This window comes from Saimiri boliviensis, chromosome 19 (genome assembly GCF_048565385.1).
Source record: "Saimiri boliviensis isolate mSaiBol1 chromosome 19, mSaiBol1.pri, whole genome shotgun sequence".
Taxonomy (NCBI): domain Eukaryota; kingdom Metazoa; phylum Chordata; class Mammalia; order Primates; family Cebidae; genus Saimiri; species Saimiri boliviensis.
In genome coordinates this window covers 11,139,642-11,154,242 of record NC_133467.1, presented here as the reverse complement: position 1 = coordinate 11,154,242, position 14,601 = coordinate 11,139,642, and the positions used below count along the sequence as shown (strand labels likewise).

The following is a 14,601-nucleotide window of genomic DNA, read 5'->3' as shown; positions in this document are numbered from 1 at the left end:
TCTAATTTTTTTGAGAAAGAAAAATAAGAAAATAATTCAATTTTAAGATTATAGCAGGGAGAGAGAAAGGACAAGGTAGAAATTAAGACATGGAGGGAGTAGGAGATGCTGGGAAAGGGCAAGGGAAAAAACCAAATGAACTTGAAAGCCAAAGGATCAGAGTTATAGGGATAAGTCCAGCATTTTCTGCTTGCCTGCCTCCATTCTCTATAACTGCTCTTAATAAGGTCCAGACTGAAAGTAGAATCTCCTTTTTGGTTTCTTATCCAACTCAAATCACCTATAAATGATTAAAGAAAAAGTCAACATATCACCACACCCTGTACCTCTTCCTAAGTTTTCTATAAATGCTACTCATTTTCCCTCATTTTGCTCAACTTTGAGCAGTGCATATGACATCTACTTCTCTCTGGCTCCATTTGTAGGATCTTGGGGCCTGGGCCTTACTGCTGAATGTATCCTTATTTATTCTGATGGGTGGTAAAGTTGCAGGGTGGAGGGTGGATACCTGACTATATACTTAGGCTACCCAGATGAAATTAAACTGAGGGCCAAAATACCTCAGCTATGGGTTAATAGTCATTATTAATTCATAACATGTATGCTATTTAATGAATTAGAGTATAGAGTACCCTGGGCCCCATAACAAGCAACTTAAGATCATAGACAAGTTTTTTTCAACTTGTTAGCGTCAGGTATCTCATTTTTAAAACAAATGTGCCCTAAAGTCCTCTACATATTTGGATTTTTGCAAGCATGGCAGAGCAAAATAATTTGTAAAACTAAGATAGTAAAATTATCTTTTATTGACGATTAAATAATTTGCTTTGGATTTTCCATTTTTAACTTAGGTGAATTTAAATGTCTTCAGCATGTACTTTTTGATCTAATGAGGTTTTAAATACTTTCTTAAGAGTAGGGGCTTCTTTCTGACACTTTCGAGTTTTAGTTTATTATAGATAGTTTTGCTTCTGTTGGTCATAGGTAAAATCCCAGACAGAACTAAGAAAGACTCCAGTGTCTGAAGCCAGAAAAACACCGGTAACTCAAACTCCAACTCAAGCAAGTAACTCCCAGTTCATCCCCATTCATCACCCTGGAGCCTTCCCTCCTCTTCCCAGCAGGCCAGGTAAATACATGTTTTGTAATTTCTTCTACTTAATCTTTTCTGTGCAAGAATTTCTGTTCACTCACTGAGAAATGTATATTCTGTTGGAGTAATGTTATTAAGCCATAAAAAGTTATATTTGCCCTAATGCTTCTAAAATTACTTTTGAGCTGTTTCTGTGTGGTGTGCATGCAAGTGCATGTTTGTTGTTCCGAAGGAAATCCTATCACTCAACACAGAAGCTACTTATAGAATACTGATTACTTCAGTGGATAAAGGAAAAGTATCAGTCTCGTTTTAAAAATCAAGTTAAAGATCGACAACATGGCTAATATCTTTTATGATATATTGGAAGACTCCCTCTGCCCACCTGTAAAAAAAAAAAAAGCTGACATTTTGCATTTTTTTTTTCTGTTTCTTTCAAACTAAAGCTGTGTTCTTCTGTTTTGAAGGGTTTCCGCCCCCAACATATGTTATCCCCCCTCCTGTGGCATTTTCTATGGGCTCAGGTTACACCTTCCCAGCTGGTGTTTCTGTCCCAGGAACCTTTCTTCAGCCTACAGCTCACTCTCCAGCAGGAAACCAGGTGCAAGCTGGGAAACAGTCCCACATTCCTTACAGCCAGCAACGGCCCTCTGGACCAGGGCCAATGAACCAGGGACCTCAACAATCACAGCCACCTTCCCAGCAACCCCTTACATCTTTACCAGCTCAGCCAACAGCACAGCCTACAAGCCAGTTGCAGGTTCAAGCTCTAACTCAGCAACAACAATCCCCTACAAAAGCTGTGCCAGCTTTGGGGAAAAGCCCGCCTCACCACTCTGGATTCCAGCAGGTAAGTTATAGTTGTGTGTACTATCCAGGTGAATGAAATAAGGGAAACGCTGAAAGAGTCAGTGTTAGAAGTGCTGAATAAACTTTGAGATACTTCTTCCTCAGATTTATAGTGATAATGGGAAAACAAAAGTATTGTCTCTACTGTTTATGAAGTTTAATGTTCTCCTTTTATAAAGGATAAAATATTAGATCTTAACTACCATTCCTTGGCTGCTACTAAGTGTCAGTTTTATTGAAAATAGATTTTCTGCAAATAATTCTCCTATAGGAATATAAACTACTAGGGAAACAGAATCAGTCTTGATGATGTACTAAGACAGATGTGACACCAATCTTAAATGTTGTCATTTGAAGCGTAGCACTTGAAGCAGAAAGGGGAAACACTCTTATGCAAATATATTCCTTCCTTCATTCAACCTCTTAAATAGTTTAATTGAAAGAAAATGTGAATGTGGTGTCCATAATCTGTTCTCAGAAAGCTGTGTATATTGAAAAGGCCAAAAAGTAAAGGAAACCGCTGCCTGGCCTAGAGTTTTATTGGTTGGAAAATACCTTAAGTTCATTCCGTGATTCTTTAGCACTGATTATAAGTAATACTGCATTCGTCCTCATCTTGATGACAGGCATCTCTTTTTCAGTATCAGCAGGCAGATGCCTCCAAACAGCTGTGGAATCCCCCTCAGGTTCAAGGCCCATTAGGGAAAATTATGCCTGTGAAACAGCCCTACTACCTTCAGACCCAAGACCCCATAAAACTGTTTGAGCCGTCATTGCAACCTCCTGTAATGCAGCAGCAGCCTCTAGAAAAAAAAATGAAGCCTTTTCCCATGGAGCCATATAACCATAATCCCTCAGAAGTCAAGGTCCCAGAATTCTACTGGGATTCTTCCTACAGCATGGCTGATAACAGATCTGTAATGGCACAGCAAGCTAATATGGACCGCAGGGGCAAACGGCAAACAGTCTTCCGTCCAGAGCAGGATCCTGTGCCCAGGATGCCGTTTGAGGTGTGTGTTCTTTCCTGTCACCCCACAATCTGGGGCTATCTTTTGAATATCTCAAATAGATCTTATAAAAAGGCCACTCTTGTTCATTAGTTCACTATATGCCACTGAGTATTGGTGTAGCTCTTGGTTTCCTCCTCAAAATTGCACAGTATGTTCTATTTTGGAAGCTGAAGAATTCTGTGACTGACTTTGAACTCTGATGGTCTGGCAGAGAAACCATGTACAGAAATCTCTAACACAGCATGTTAGAGAATTCTGAGACAAAGCACTCCCGTCAGTTGGGCCGAATCATCTAAGTTTAAAAATAGGTTTACTAATATTTAAATAAATTGCTTTCTAAGAAGACCGAAGTTAGTTACCTTGGACAGTGGAGGTCCCTTTCCTTGCCCTTTTTATTGATGAGAAACGGGAGAATATTTGTAACTTTTTAAAAGATACGTTTCTCTCTTTGTTAGCACAAGATAATGCTAATCATTTTGCTCCATTGCATTGTTTTACTCACTAGCCACATTAACCTTTTGTGTTCTGCTCTGTCAGTATTTTGCTTTTCTATTATCTTGAACTGCCTCCATCATTGTCCTGTGTCACTTTGCCTTTGCATTTCAGAGCCTCTTTCTCTTTGCCTAATACCATCTATTTCACTATCTCTTTGACTTCAGTTGTCTTCTTCCTCCTAATTATGCCACTATTCCTTTATGCTTTTGTTATCCCTTATTGCATCTCACTGTGATCCTTTCTGTCACTAGGACCCCAAGAGCTCCCCTCTGCTTCCTCCGGACCTGTTAAAGAGTCTGGCTGCCTTGGAGGAAGAGGAAGAGCTGATTTTTTCTAACCCTCCTGATCTTTACCCAGCTCTGCTGGGGCCTCTCGCCTCTCTTCCTGGACGAAGCCTTTTTGTATGTATTTGACATAATTCTGCTTCTTGCTTTAACCCCCAGCTGCTTTTCTGAGATACTGTAGTACACGGATTAGGTGATTTTTTTCTCTTCCTGGGGCTGTCCTTTACAGAACTGTAAAACATATTTTCTAATTACTGAAACCAATCTTAAGATAGTAGTATATGGCACAGTATTTCTAACTTCATAGTTCCCCCAAATCTTAGAGGCATACCTTGCTTTTATGTGTTATCCAGAAAGAATTCTGTAGAGCTGGTCACACACAAGGTATGATGGTGACAAATTAACTCACTTTTCAGGTGACACTTCTATCTGGACTCAGAAATTTTAAGTGTTATTTAATCTTGCTTACGAACAGTGAGATTTATTTCTCATGTAGCCAAAATATGAAAGGAAATATGCTCTTGATTTTTTTTTTTACTGACATTATTCAACACTATATAGCTGTTTTTTGTTTGATTGAATGCAGAAAGAGGCCTGATCTAAATTCACAGTTGGATTCATAAACAGAATGAGTAAAAAGAGTAAAAATGAAGAGGATTCTAATTATAAACATTGTCAGAGTGTTATAAATGAGTAAATATGAAAATAAATAATTAGAATCACATAAAATAAAATCTGAGAACTCAGCCTGCATTTCAAAGAACATTCTATATGCTTGTCAGTGTTCATATTATCTATCTATCTCTCTCTCTCTCTCTCTCTCTCTCTATCTATCTATCTATATATTTTTATTTATTTATTTTTCTGAGACGGAGTTTTGCTCGTTACCCAGGCTGGAGTGCAATGGTGCTATCTCGGCTCACCACAACCTCCGTCTCCTGGGTTCAGGCAGTTCTCCTGCCTCAGCCTCCTGAGTAGCTGGGATTACAGGCACGCGCCACCATGCCCAGCTAATTTTTTGTATTTTTAGTAGAGGCAGGGTTTCACCATGTTGACCAGGATGGTCTCGATCTCTTGACCTCGTGATCCACCCGCCTCAGCCTCCCAAAGTGCTGGGATTACAGGCTTGAGCCACCGCGCCCGGCCTGCATATTATATTTTATTGCAAGTGGGGAGTATAAAAGATGGAAAGAAAGATGTATGCAATGTATGCAATGTATACAAAGATGTATGCAAACTCAAACAGTTTTCACCTCTCTTTATTACACCTTAATAAGACATAAAAAGATAGTGAATTTTACTTTCTTGCTGTTTCTTTCTCATAAACACAGGGCAAGAACACGTTTGTAAAATTAAAATGCATTAATTTTAGTATCAGGAGAAATAAAAGCTTAACCGCTTTCATGACATTGCTGCCATCCCTGGTACTTGAAGTTCCCTTAAGAATTTGCCTGGGTGGTAGCAGTAGAGGCCCCATACCAAGTTATTAAATAATAGCAAAAAAAGATCCCCTGGAGACTGAAATGGTAATAGTGCCGTGACTGCGTGCATGGGGCCTGTGGAAGCAGCTGCTGTACTGCTGCCTCTGCGTGTTCGCCTTTCTTGCTGCTTTTATGCTGGAGTGGCTTGAAGGACTGAGGGTAGTGCTTGTCTGTCCACTTGTTTCCTAATCCCTTAGTTCCTGTTCCCGTTCCCTTAGTGTCACTTTCATTGGAAATGGAGCCGATGGTAGAACAAGTGGGAGTATTTTCAGGTTTTTTTTGTTGTTCATATTTAAAAAACGAGTTAAAAAAACCTTGATTATAACTCTTTCTATATTTAACATTAATGATACATATATCAAAGTGCTTCGCTTGTCATAGGCATTTAGTAATATTTTGTTACCCAGCTATTTAGTGGCAGCATAGAGATTCAGCTTTGTTTCTTCTAATAACTTTGCTAGACCAATACATGTAAGCTTGATTTTTAGCAACTATTTTAATATATACTGCAAATAGAGCTGCTTTAAAAGCATATTAACAAAGGCATTTGTCAAATGGATTTAAAAGGCTTTTTAAAAGTCACCAAAGTAAATGTTTTAAAAATTGTGGGATGGAGAGAAACGGTGTTGGAACAGTTCAGCATTTTGTTTTGAGATTGTTTTAAGTGCAACTGTTGACAAGGGATTTCCTGAGGTACCTGCCTCAGTAACACTCAGAATGCAGTTTACCAGCATCTCTGGTCCCTCCCAGAATAGAATCTCTGACTAGATTCGATTATAAAAGGAGGATTCTGTTCGCCTGTGGAAACTGACACTTAGGTGGTGTTATGGCAGTAGCAGATTTGAATTCACGTCTGAGCCTCAAACTGTACTTGACAGGCAAATACAGACATGCTTAAATGATGGTCTTTGCTTTGGTTCCATAGTATCATAAGATTAATATTAAGAAAATGGAAGGTATAACTTAATTGCCTTTTTTTCTGGGACTGAAGAAATCCTTGTTGGAGAAGCCCTCAGAGCTCATGTCACATTCATCCTCTTTCCTGTCCCTCACCGGATTCTCTCTCAATCAGGTAGGTGAACAGTGAAAAATCCTGCTGTTTGCTTTTCGTGTAGACCGATCATTTTCTTTTGTACACTGTTGCAGCATGTCTGTTTTTCCCTTTATTTTCCATATATTAGTGTATTCCAGGCATTTGATTTTATCCCCCTTGTCTCTGATTGGGGCATACTAGTGACTTGTACCTCATGAGTTAAAACCCTTTAACTTCTCATTAATATTGAAACCCTTAGGGCTCTGTTGTTGAGCCAAATAAATTACTCACATTTTCAACTTGGGTGGTTTACGTAGTGCGAATTTAAGGGTGAGAGAAAGCAAAGAGGAAAATTAATTTGACTGGAAAATTGAAACAAACAAAAAGAAATAAAAGCCTTCAAAATTCTCTTCCTAAAAAAAGCTTAAAGTGTACCAAGCATCCGTGAATAAGACATTGGATTTTCTTAAATCTCTTTCCTTGGAGTGAGTTTATAACATGACTGACATGTCTTTCAGGAAAGATACCCAAATAATAGTGTGTTCAATGAGGTATACGGGAAAAGCCTGGCATCCAGCTCCAAAGCAGAACTCAATCCCTCCATGGCTCCCCAGGAAACATCTCTGTATTCCCTTTTTGAAGGAACTCCGTGGTCTCCATCACTTCCTGCCAGCTCAGGTATTAACTATTTAAATTATAGACCTTGCATTTTCTGTACACTCAAATTGATGAAGGGATAATAAGATTCTGTAATTATAAATATATGTATCACTTGTTGGGTTGTTTTTTGTGTTTTTCTTTTTCCCCCCAGAAAGGAAATAGAAAAAAAAAAAAATTCCAGTTTATGTAATGAATGCTACTGACAAAGCTTTTTTTTACACTCTCAATAGTCAGCAGAGGTATAAGGGAGAAAATAGAGGTTCTATCTTACAGTCCCAGCTGTTTTTTAGTGTTGTTTGTAGATGTTCATTCTTTGCAGAAAAAGTTGCACTTTTTTTTGAGACAGGGTCTTGTTATGTTGCCCACTCTAGACCCAAATTCCTGGGCTCAAGCAGTCCCTCCATCTCAGCCTCCCAAGTAGATGGGACAATAGGTGTACACCACAGTGCTCAGCTCTGCACTTTTTTAAAATTGAGATTTTTAACTTCAGGTTTTTTTGTTTTGTTTTGTTTTGTTTGATACGGAGTTTTGCTTTTGTTGCCCAGGCTGGAGTGCAGTGGTACGATCTTGGCTCACAGCAACCTCTGCCCCCCAGGTTCAAGCAATTCTCCTGCCTCAGCCTCCCAAGTAGCTGGGATTACAGGCATGCGCCACTACGCCCAGCTAATTTTTTCTATTTTCAGTAGAGACAGGGTTTCTCTATTTTGACGAGTCTTGTCTTGAACTTGTGACCTCAGGTGATCTCCCTGCCTCAGCCTCCCAAAGTGCTGGGATGACAGGAGTGAGCCACCGTACCTGGCTTAACTTCAGTTTTTTAAATAGAGTCTGACTTAATAGTAATTCTTAAGGTTAGCAAATTCTTTCTGATATGTAAGACCAATAAATATTTACCTGAAATAGTCATGCCAGCATAGTGCATTCATTCAGTCGACAAAAATAGCCTACTATTTTGTTTTGCTTTTTTAAGGCAAAGAACATGCCTTAGATAGCAGGGCAAATTAATGCATCTAGCAGATCTCTTTGGAGCCATTAGTTTCCCTTTCCTTCAAAGCCCTGTGGTTATTGTTAGTAAAATTTTAGTGATCAGATCTACAGGAATCTGTAGTTCTTTGTATGTTTGTGTAACATTGCTTTACTATATGCTATGTTGCTGTTATTTAATAGACCATTCAACACCAGCCAGCCAGTCTCCTCATTCCTCTAATCCAAGCAGTCTGCCCAGCTCTCCTCCAACTCACAACCATAATTCTGTTCCATTCTCCAATTTTGGACCCATTGGGACTCCAGATAACAGGGATAGGAGGACTGCAGATCGGTGGAAAACTGATAAGCCAGGTGAGATCTACATTTCATTGCCAAGCAAAATTGAAAGATATTTACTGTATCCTTCCCTGGGATCTGGCAATTGGCAGTGATAGAACACCTTCCTGAATTTTTCTTACCTCTTTTCATCCCTTAGCCATGGGTGGGTTTGGCATTGATTATCTCTCAGCAACGTCATCCTCTGAGAGCAGCTGGCATCAGGCCAGCACTCCAAGTGCCACCTGGACAAGCCATGGCCCCTCCATGGAGGATTCTTCTGCTGTCCTCATGGAAAGCTTAAAGGTGAGTCAATTTCAGGACTAAGAACTACAAGATTATTACAGTAAAGATGTTTCTGCTTTCATTCATAAACAGGCTTACTTCTCAGGTGCTCAGAGTTGACTGATGCATAGCACATATATGGCAAAGTCCTAGAAACATGGTCTGCTTCAGAAGAATCTTGCGTGATGATTTTTAATTTCTGAATTTACTAGTGGTAAAGCAGTTATCTTCAGGGGAACAGAAACAAAGGTTTTAGTTTCATTCTAAGGTTAAAAAAATTCTGATTCATCTTGGAATGTTTGATTTAAGCTTTTTCTGACAAAATAAGATTATCTAATTTTAGAAATGTTGTATTTGCCTAAAACCTTTCTAGTAAATGCCCTTTGTGGTACCACATACAGCTGAGTTTCAGTAAAAAAAAAAAAAAAACCTGACATAAAATGTGATTTCACTTCTGGTTTAAAATAATCTTAATGGAAACTAACCAGCTTTGAGAGTCATAATGACTTTTTCTAATAGCTGGATTTTGGGGGGCAGCAGAGTTGGGCTTTGATCTCTGCTGACAAGCTCTGGGCTGTTTTTCAGTCTATCTGGTCCAGTTCCATGATGCATCCTGGACCTTCCGCTCTGGAGCAGCTGTTAATGCAGCAGAAGCAGAAACAGCAACGGGGACAAGGCACCATGAACCCTCCACACTGAGGCCAAAGTGGCAACCTGGGAATGAAGGCTCCATAAACCATGGCATGTTGGGTTTGCAGGACTGGCCCACACAGTCCCCTGCAGGTGGCAGCCCTCTTTTCTGTTTCTCGCTGTCAAGAGGGTGTAAGTATTCCACCAGCCCGCTGAGTGTGCACGAAATGTTCGCAGTGCAACAAAAAGAAAAATCCATCAGGAACTCTCCGTCCCCCCGGGGCCTTCCGGAGGGAGAGAGGGAGGAACTGCTGTTTATCTCACTCAGTTACTTGGTATCACCGCCTCACCTTCTCCATTGTGCATGTCCCCAGCCACATGGGAAGTGAAAGCTGAGAAGGGAAGGCAGATGGGAGAAGCCAATGGGAACTTCTCAGTCCTTTTTTCCTCTTTGGGGAATAAAAATAGGAATCCATTAATGATTGCTTTGCTGACTGAGAATGTAGTTGAAATTATTCCTAAACATCTTTTATTGTTATTACTCTCAGTAGTAAAATATCACACTGAATTCTTCCATACACAGGTGTGCTTCTAGTCAGTATGTAGCAAGGAAAGCCCCGTTCACTGCTCCTGTGAGAGGTTGGTGGTGACAGGATGGGGAACCAACCTCTTCAGCCAGTGGAAGTGTTCCAAAAGGGAGAGTTCAAGGCCTCTGAGAAGGTTCTGGTAGGCCCTCCTCCGGCCTGGAGACTCCAGCAGGAAATGCCCTCCACTCTGTAGGTGCTCGAGCCCCAATCAAGGATGCAGTGTGGGTGGTGGTGCTGGGCTGGACTAGCAGGTGACTGCTGGAGGATTTCAAATTACGTTTTTGATTCCTATAGATTTTGCAGTCGCATAGCAAGCAGTCTCACAGAAGGCAGGCTAGTCCATTCACAGCCTGGCACATTCTAATAGGTAGAAGCTTTCAGTGTGGTTATTTTTTGTTTGGTTGGTTTTTGTGCCCCCATTCTACTTCCCACCCTCCTGCCCCATCTCCATCCCTTTTTTACCTGATGCGGTCTGCTCGTAATTGATTTTATTCCTAATGTGTGTGACATCACATCTTCCCAAGAAGCAGCAGCATGGGGTCCAGCAGTTGGGGCCCAAAAGACAGTCTGAAGAGGAAGGAAGCAGCAGTATCTGCACAGCCCACAGAGGGCCCAGGCCCCTGCCCAGCTGCAGTCTCCCAGCTTCTGCTTTCAGAGTGAAATTCAAGGCAGCACGGACATGTGCACATCATGCACAGAAGAAAACGACGTCGTCCATTTTGGAGAAGGCGAACGAAAGGAAAATAAACTCTTTGATATTTATTAGGAGGAAAGAGGACTGAAAATGTTCTTGGGTAGAAACAGAAGGACAGCATTTCTGTTAGTCATTTCCTGGAAGAGTAATATTTTAAGGGGAAATTATGGAAACAATCTAAATGTTCAATTGCTGTGCTAGTGGTAGGGTTTATTTTCTGGGAGGTCTCTCCTTTGTGTGTCTGTATGTTTGTGTACACACACATGCCCATCTGCTGTCCCAAAGGGGAGGGGTTGTGTGTGTGAGCGTACGGAGTTAGTGTGGAACTTAAGAGCTGGAACTCAGCTGTAGAGCAAAGCACATCCAGGAGCCCCGGTTGTCACTGGAGGCTGGGCAACCCCAGCAATGAAAAGGGGTGAGATAATGCTCATTGCTCTTCAGAGAGTGGTTAGGGCCCCTCCCCACAGTATGCTTAACATTATTGCTCTTTTAGTTTGACATGGTGTTTGGGTTTTGTTTTTTTTTTGAAAGGTCTGAAAAGGTGAAGCCCCCCCACCCAATGGCAGTATGAAACCTTTTGTGCTTCTCTTCAGCCTCTTCCCTGTGTCCACCTTTCTCTCCTCGTCCCAAGCCTTTTTCCTACTACCTTTACCCAGTTTGTGTGTTTGAGCTCTGCATTCAGGCAGCTGCAACATTCCGGTGTTTGAACTGTCACTGATTCTTGCGCCCCAGACAAGCTAACCAGGTTTACCATCTCACTCCCAGTAATACCCAGTTCCCATTTAAAGCCCCATTCTGCATGAGAATTTGGTGTCTGGAATGTTTTCTGACTCTTGGGGCGAGATTCCTCGCCTTATCATCCTCACTGTGGAGTAATGAGAAGGGGGAGGAGAATCTTTATCAGAAACTGGTTTTGTGTAGTAAACTTTCTTTTGTGGTTTTTTGTTTTGTTTTCTGGGTTTTATTTTTTGTTTTTGTCTGTCTGTGCAAGACCTGCAGCTGCTGAAAATCAGCTTTGCCTTTAATTAAACCATGTTCTCTCCAATCAGATCTGTGTAAGGATTATTTCTTTCCTATCCTAAAAGATAAAAGTATTGAAAATCCAACTTAAAAGGCAAGAATTTCAACTACTCACACATCCAAGGAAAGGCACAGATGGTCAGAACTTGAATATTTTTCAGGGTTATTTTTGCTTTTAGTAGCATTCCAGACCAATGAATTACGGAACTTACAATTGTAATGGAAAGGCCTGAGTAGAAAGAAGCTGATGATCAAAATTACTCTTAATAAAAGAATGACTTAAGGAGTTAACAGCCCATCGTTTTTATTCCTGTTGTAGCTGTTACTGAGGCAGTCTTTTTCCTTGAGTTAGGTCCACAGTTTCCCGTGGTAGCTTGCTGGGTCTTCAGCTGTGTCCTGGAAGCCAGTGCTGTAGCTGACCGTAATGTCTGTGTGCTCACCCTGACCTGCTCTCCTTTCACCTAGGTGTTGATTCGGTCTGCAGTTCTTCCTTATTCTGCTTTTCACAAGAACCTACACGCTTGAAAAATTGTTAGCAAAGCAAAACATACACTGCAAGAAGGGGCTAGGGAGAGGAATTCAGGCCAGGCCTTCAGGTCTAATAGTTATAAAATCCTTCATCCAAGTTAATCCTGAAAAATTGAACAGGTGGGTTAACCAAATCCATTGCATTCTGTTACGCATATTAGTATAGACAGTCATTTACCATATAACAACATTTTGGTCAACAGCAGACTGCATGTACAATGATGCTCCCATGGATTATAATACATTTCTACTGACCTTCTCTGTTTAGATACACAGATACTTACCATTGTGGGATAGTTGCCTACAGTAGTCAACACAGTAACACGCTGTACAGGTTTGTAGCCTTGTGACCTAGCTATGTAGCAGGCTATAGCATCTAGTGTGAGTGCACTCCAGATAGATGTTTGCACAACGCATTTCTCAGAACATGTCTCCATTGTGAAGCAATGCATAACTACTGCCAGGTGTCAGCTAACAAGATACTACTAACCAGCTGGTTTCATGAACACTGCCGCTTTTCATCACTTAAATGTCGGTGACACATAATCAGTGTTCCTCTCTGAGAAGTACAAAGGTATGTAATTCTAGTATTTTAGTTCTCTGTGGAATTGAGTATTGTATTTCCTGAGAACCTAACTCAGTCCAGGTTCTGTTTAAGCAACAAGACTTAATGGAAAAAGAAAACAAGTTTATTTGTATATGTCTTATGAATAACCTGTAACGTTATTTCAAGCCTTCAGAGCCCATTATAGTAGTTCAGAAATAGGAATATTTATACTTGGTCCTTGAGCCTGGACCTAGGTGTCTTGGTTTTTGAAGATAGGGTTTTTTAAATTGAGATGTGACACAGGAAAGTACAGCAACCAGATGGACAGCTTGATGAGTTTTAACAGTGAACACCGCTGGGTAGCCAGCACTGAGCAAAAAACAGGATCGGGACCTAGAAGCCCCTCTCGTGCCCTTTCCAGACACTTCCATCCACTTTTCGTTTCCCCTAACTCCTCCATTCACCTGTCCCCATCCCCTCACCCCCTGTGCCCCAAGAAATCGTCCTGGGTACTCACATCATTGCCAGGTAGGTTAAATTTTAACAGGGAATAATGAACACTTCCAAACTGTAATGTCTCAGTACGGTGTACCGCAGAAGGGTGCTAAATTTTACAAGTAATAGGGCTTCATTTTCGGCTTTGCAGTTTGTGAAACATCCTAGACTTCTCTCGGAGTGCTTTCCAAATCTGTAGTTGCGCATTCTTCAACAAAAACTTTGGGGAAAATGCCAACTTTCCCTTTGCACTCCCCTTCCAGCCATTCTTCATTCACTGATAAAAGGAAAAGTACACATTGATTTCTAAAACCAGTATAGAAAGATTACCCTGTCTGGGTGTTCCACACAGAATATTTTATCGGTCACCCTTCCCTACCAGTAATTGTGATCAACAGGAAAAAGACAGTAATTCAAAGTGGTTTCAAAGTGAACACAGGGTTTAACCATCTTACTGATTTGTCTTAAATATGATAATGATGAAGCAAAATGCAGAAGCATGAATTATGTTTTCAAAAAGTTACCACATGGAAAAGTAAGGTCAAAGAAACTGAACAATCAGTCCTTAGAATTTCCATCCTCCCCACTACCCCCAGCCCTCAATGGGTCTCACTGTCGCCCAGGCTGGAGTGCAGCCTCCTGGGCTCAAGTGATCTCCCACCTCAGCCTCCCAAGTAACTGCGACTACAGGCCTGCCTGGCTAATTTTTGTATTTCTTAGAGACGGATCTCACTACATTGCACAGGCTGCCCTCAAACTCCTGGGCTCAAGTGATCCGCTCACCTCAGCCTCCCAGAGTGCTGTGGTGATAGGGGTTAGCCACAGTTCCTGGCCCAATTTTTTAAGAAAGGAGAGAATTTTACCTGAGCTTTGTTGGAAATCTTTGTTTTGACCACAGAAAAGGGACATGCCATTGGTTAAATGTATTAAAAGTGAAAGTTCGTTAGTAAGCTTTCTTCTTTTCAGTAAACTCCGTTCCACAGCTGAGTTGGAGCTAGTGATGGGTTAGTACATGTTTGTAAAATATAAAGATTTTAATAGCTCCTATTCAGAGCCTTTAATAGAGTACAGGCATTGTACTTAGAAAATATTTTCAGACTTCTTAATAACTTATAGATATCCACATTTTACTAAGGAAAAGGAGACCCAGAGAAGTGAATAGCTTGTTCAAAGCCATTCTGCCAGTAAAAATCAGATAACTTAGGTATAATCGCCAAAGCCCACCCACGAGACCACACAGCCGGTTCAAAGTTTGTCATTGTGCATCTAGATGAGACATTAGGGCACTGGTGCCTGGATTCTGCCCCCAGAAATTCTGCTTTAATGTGTAGTGTGACTGGGCAGCAGTTTTTTCACAAGTTCTCTCAGGCAAATCACTGTCCTGAGTCTTTCTACTTACAGGGTAGGTTGCGGGCTAGAAACATTAGAAATGAAAAATCCCAGACCCCAAACGAGAGTCAGAATCCATTTAGGAAGATGCCCAGGTGATTCACATGCACATTAAAGTTTGAGAAACACTTTGTAGATGAAACCGTCTCATAACTATCGAAAGCAGTTGAACTCCCCTCCTACCCTGACTGCATGCTAAATTCTGCTTTCAACTGAAGTGCT

The 14,601-nt window shown here is 41.0% G+C and overlaps 2 protein-coding genes across 23 annotated transcripts in view; one reads left to right on the top strand and one right to left on the bottom strand.

Moving 5' to 3' along the window:
* The window catches only part of SMG7 (SMG7 nonsense mediated mRNA decay factor), an 81,438-nt gene extending 69,990 nt beyond the window's left edge, over positions 1 to 11,448 (top strand). For 8 of the 16 annotated variants that reach the window (XM_010336043.3, XM_039480638.2, XM_010336045.3 and 5 more), the window contains 9 exons: positions 985 to 1,129; positions 1,561 to 1,943; positions 2,584 to 2,952; positions 3,699 to 3,848; positions 6,204 to 6,284; positions 6,764 to 6,923; positions 8,070 to 8,240; positions 8,365 to 8,510; positions 9,075 to 11,448. In XM_010336043.3, the coding sequence (XP_010334345.1) occupies positions 985 to 1,129; positions 1,561 to 1,943; positions 2,584 to 2,952; positions 3,699 to 3,848; positions 6,204 to 6,284; positions 6,764 to 6,923; positions 8,070 to 8,240; positions 8,365 to 8,510; positions 9,075 to 9,188 (1,719 nt within the window). In that variant the 3' untranslated portion in view covers positions 9,189 to 11,448. The remainder of the gene's footprint in view (positions 1 to 984; positions 1,130 to 1,560; positions 1,944 to 2,583; positions 2,953 to 3,698; positions 3,849 to 6,203; positions 6,285 to 6,763; positions 6,924 to 8,069; positions 8,241 to 8,364; positions 8,511 to 9,074) is intronic. The other 8 variants (XM_074389943.1, XM_074389942.1, XM_074389947.1 and 5 more) reach the window with 1 other exon arrangement.
* The window catches only part of NCF2 (neutrophil cytosolic factor 2), a 71,525-nt gene continuing 63,127 nt past the window's right edge, over positions 6,204 to 14,601 (bottom strand). For 6 of the 7 annotated variants that reach the window (XM_074389963.1, XM_074389964.1, XM_074389965.1 and 3 more), the window contains one exon: positions 6,204 to 13,267. In XM_074389963.1, coding sequence (XP_074246064.1) covers positions 13,155 to 13,267 — 113 coding nt within the window. In that variant the 3' untranslated portion in view covers positions 6,204 to 13,154. The remainder of the gene's footprint in view (positions 13,268 to 14,601) is intronic. The other variant, XR_012515063.1, reaches the window with a different exon arrangement.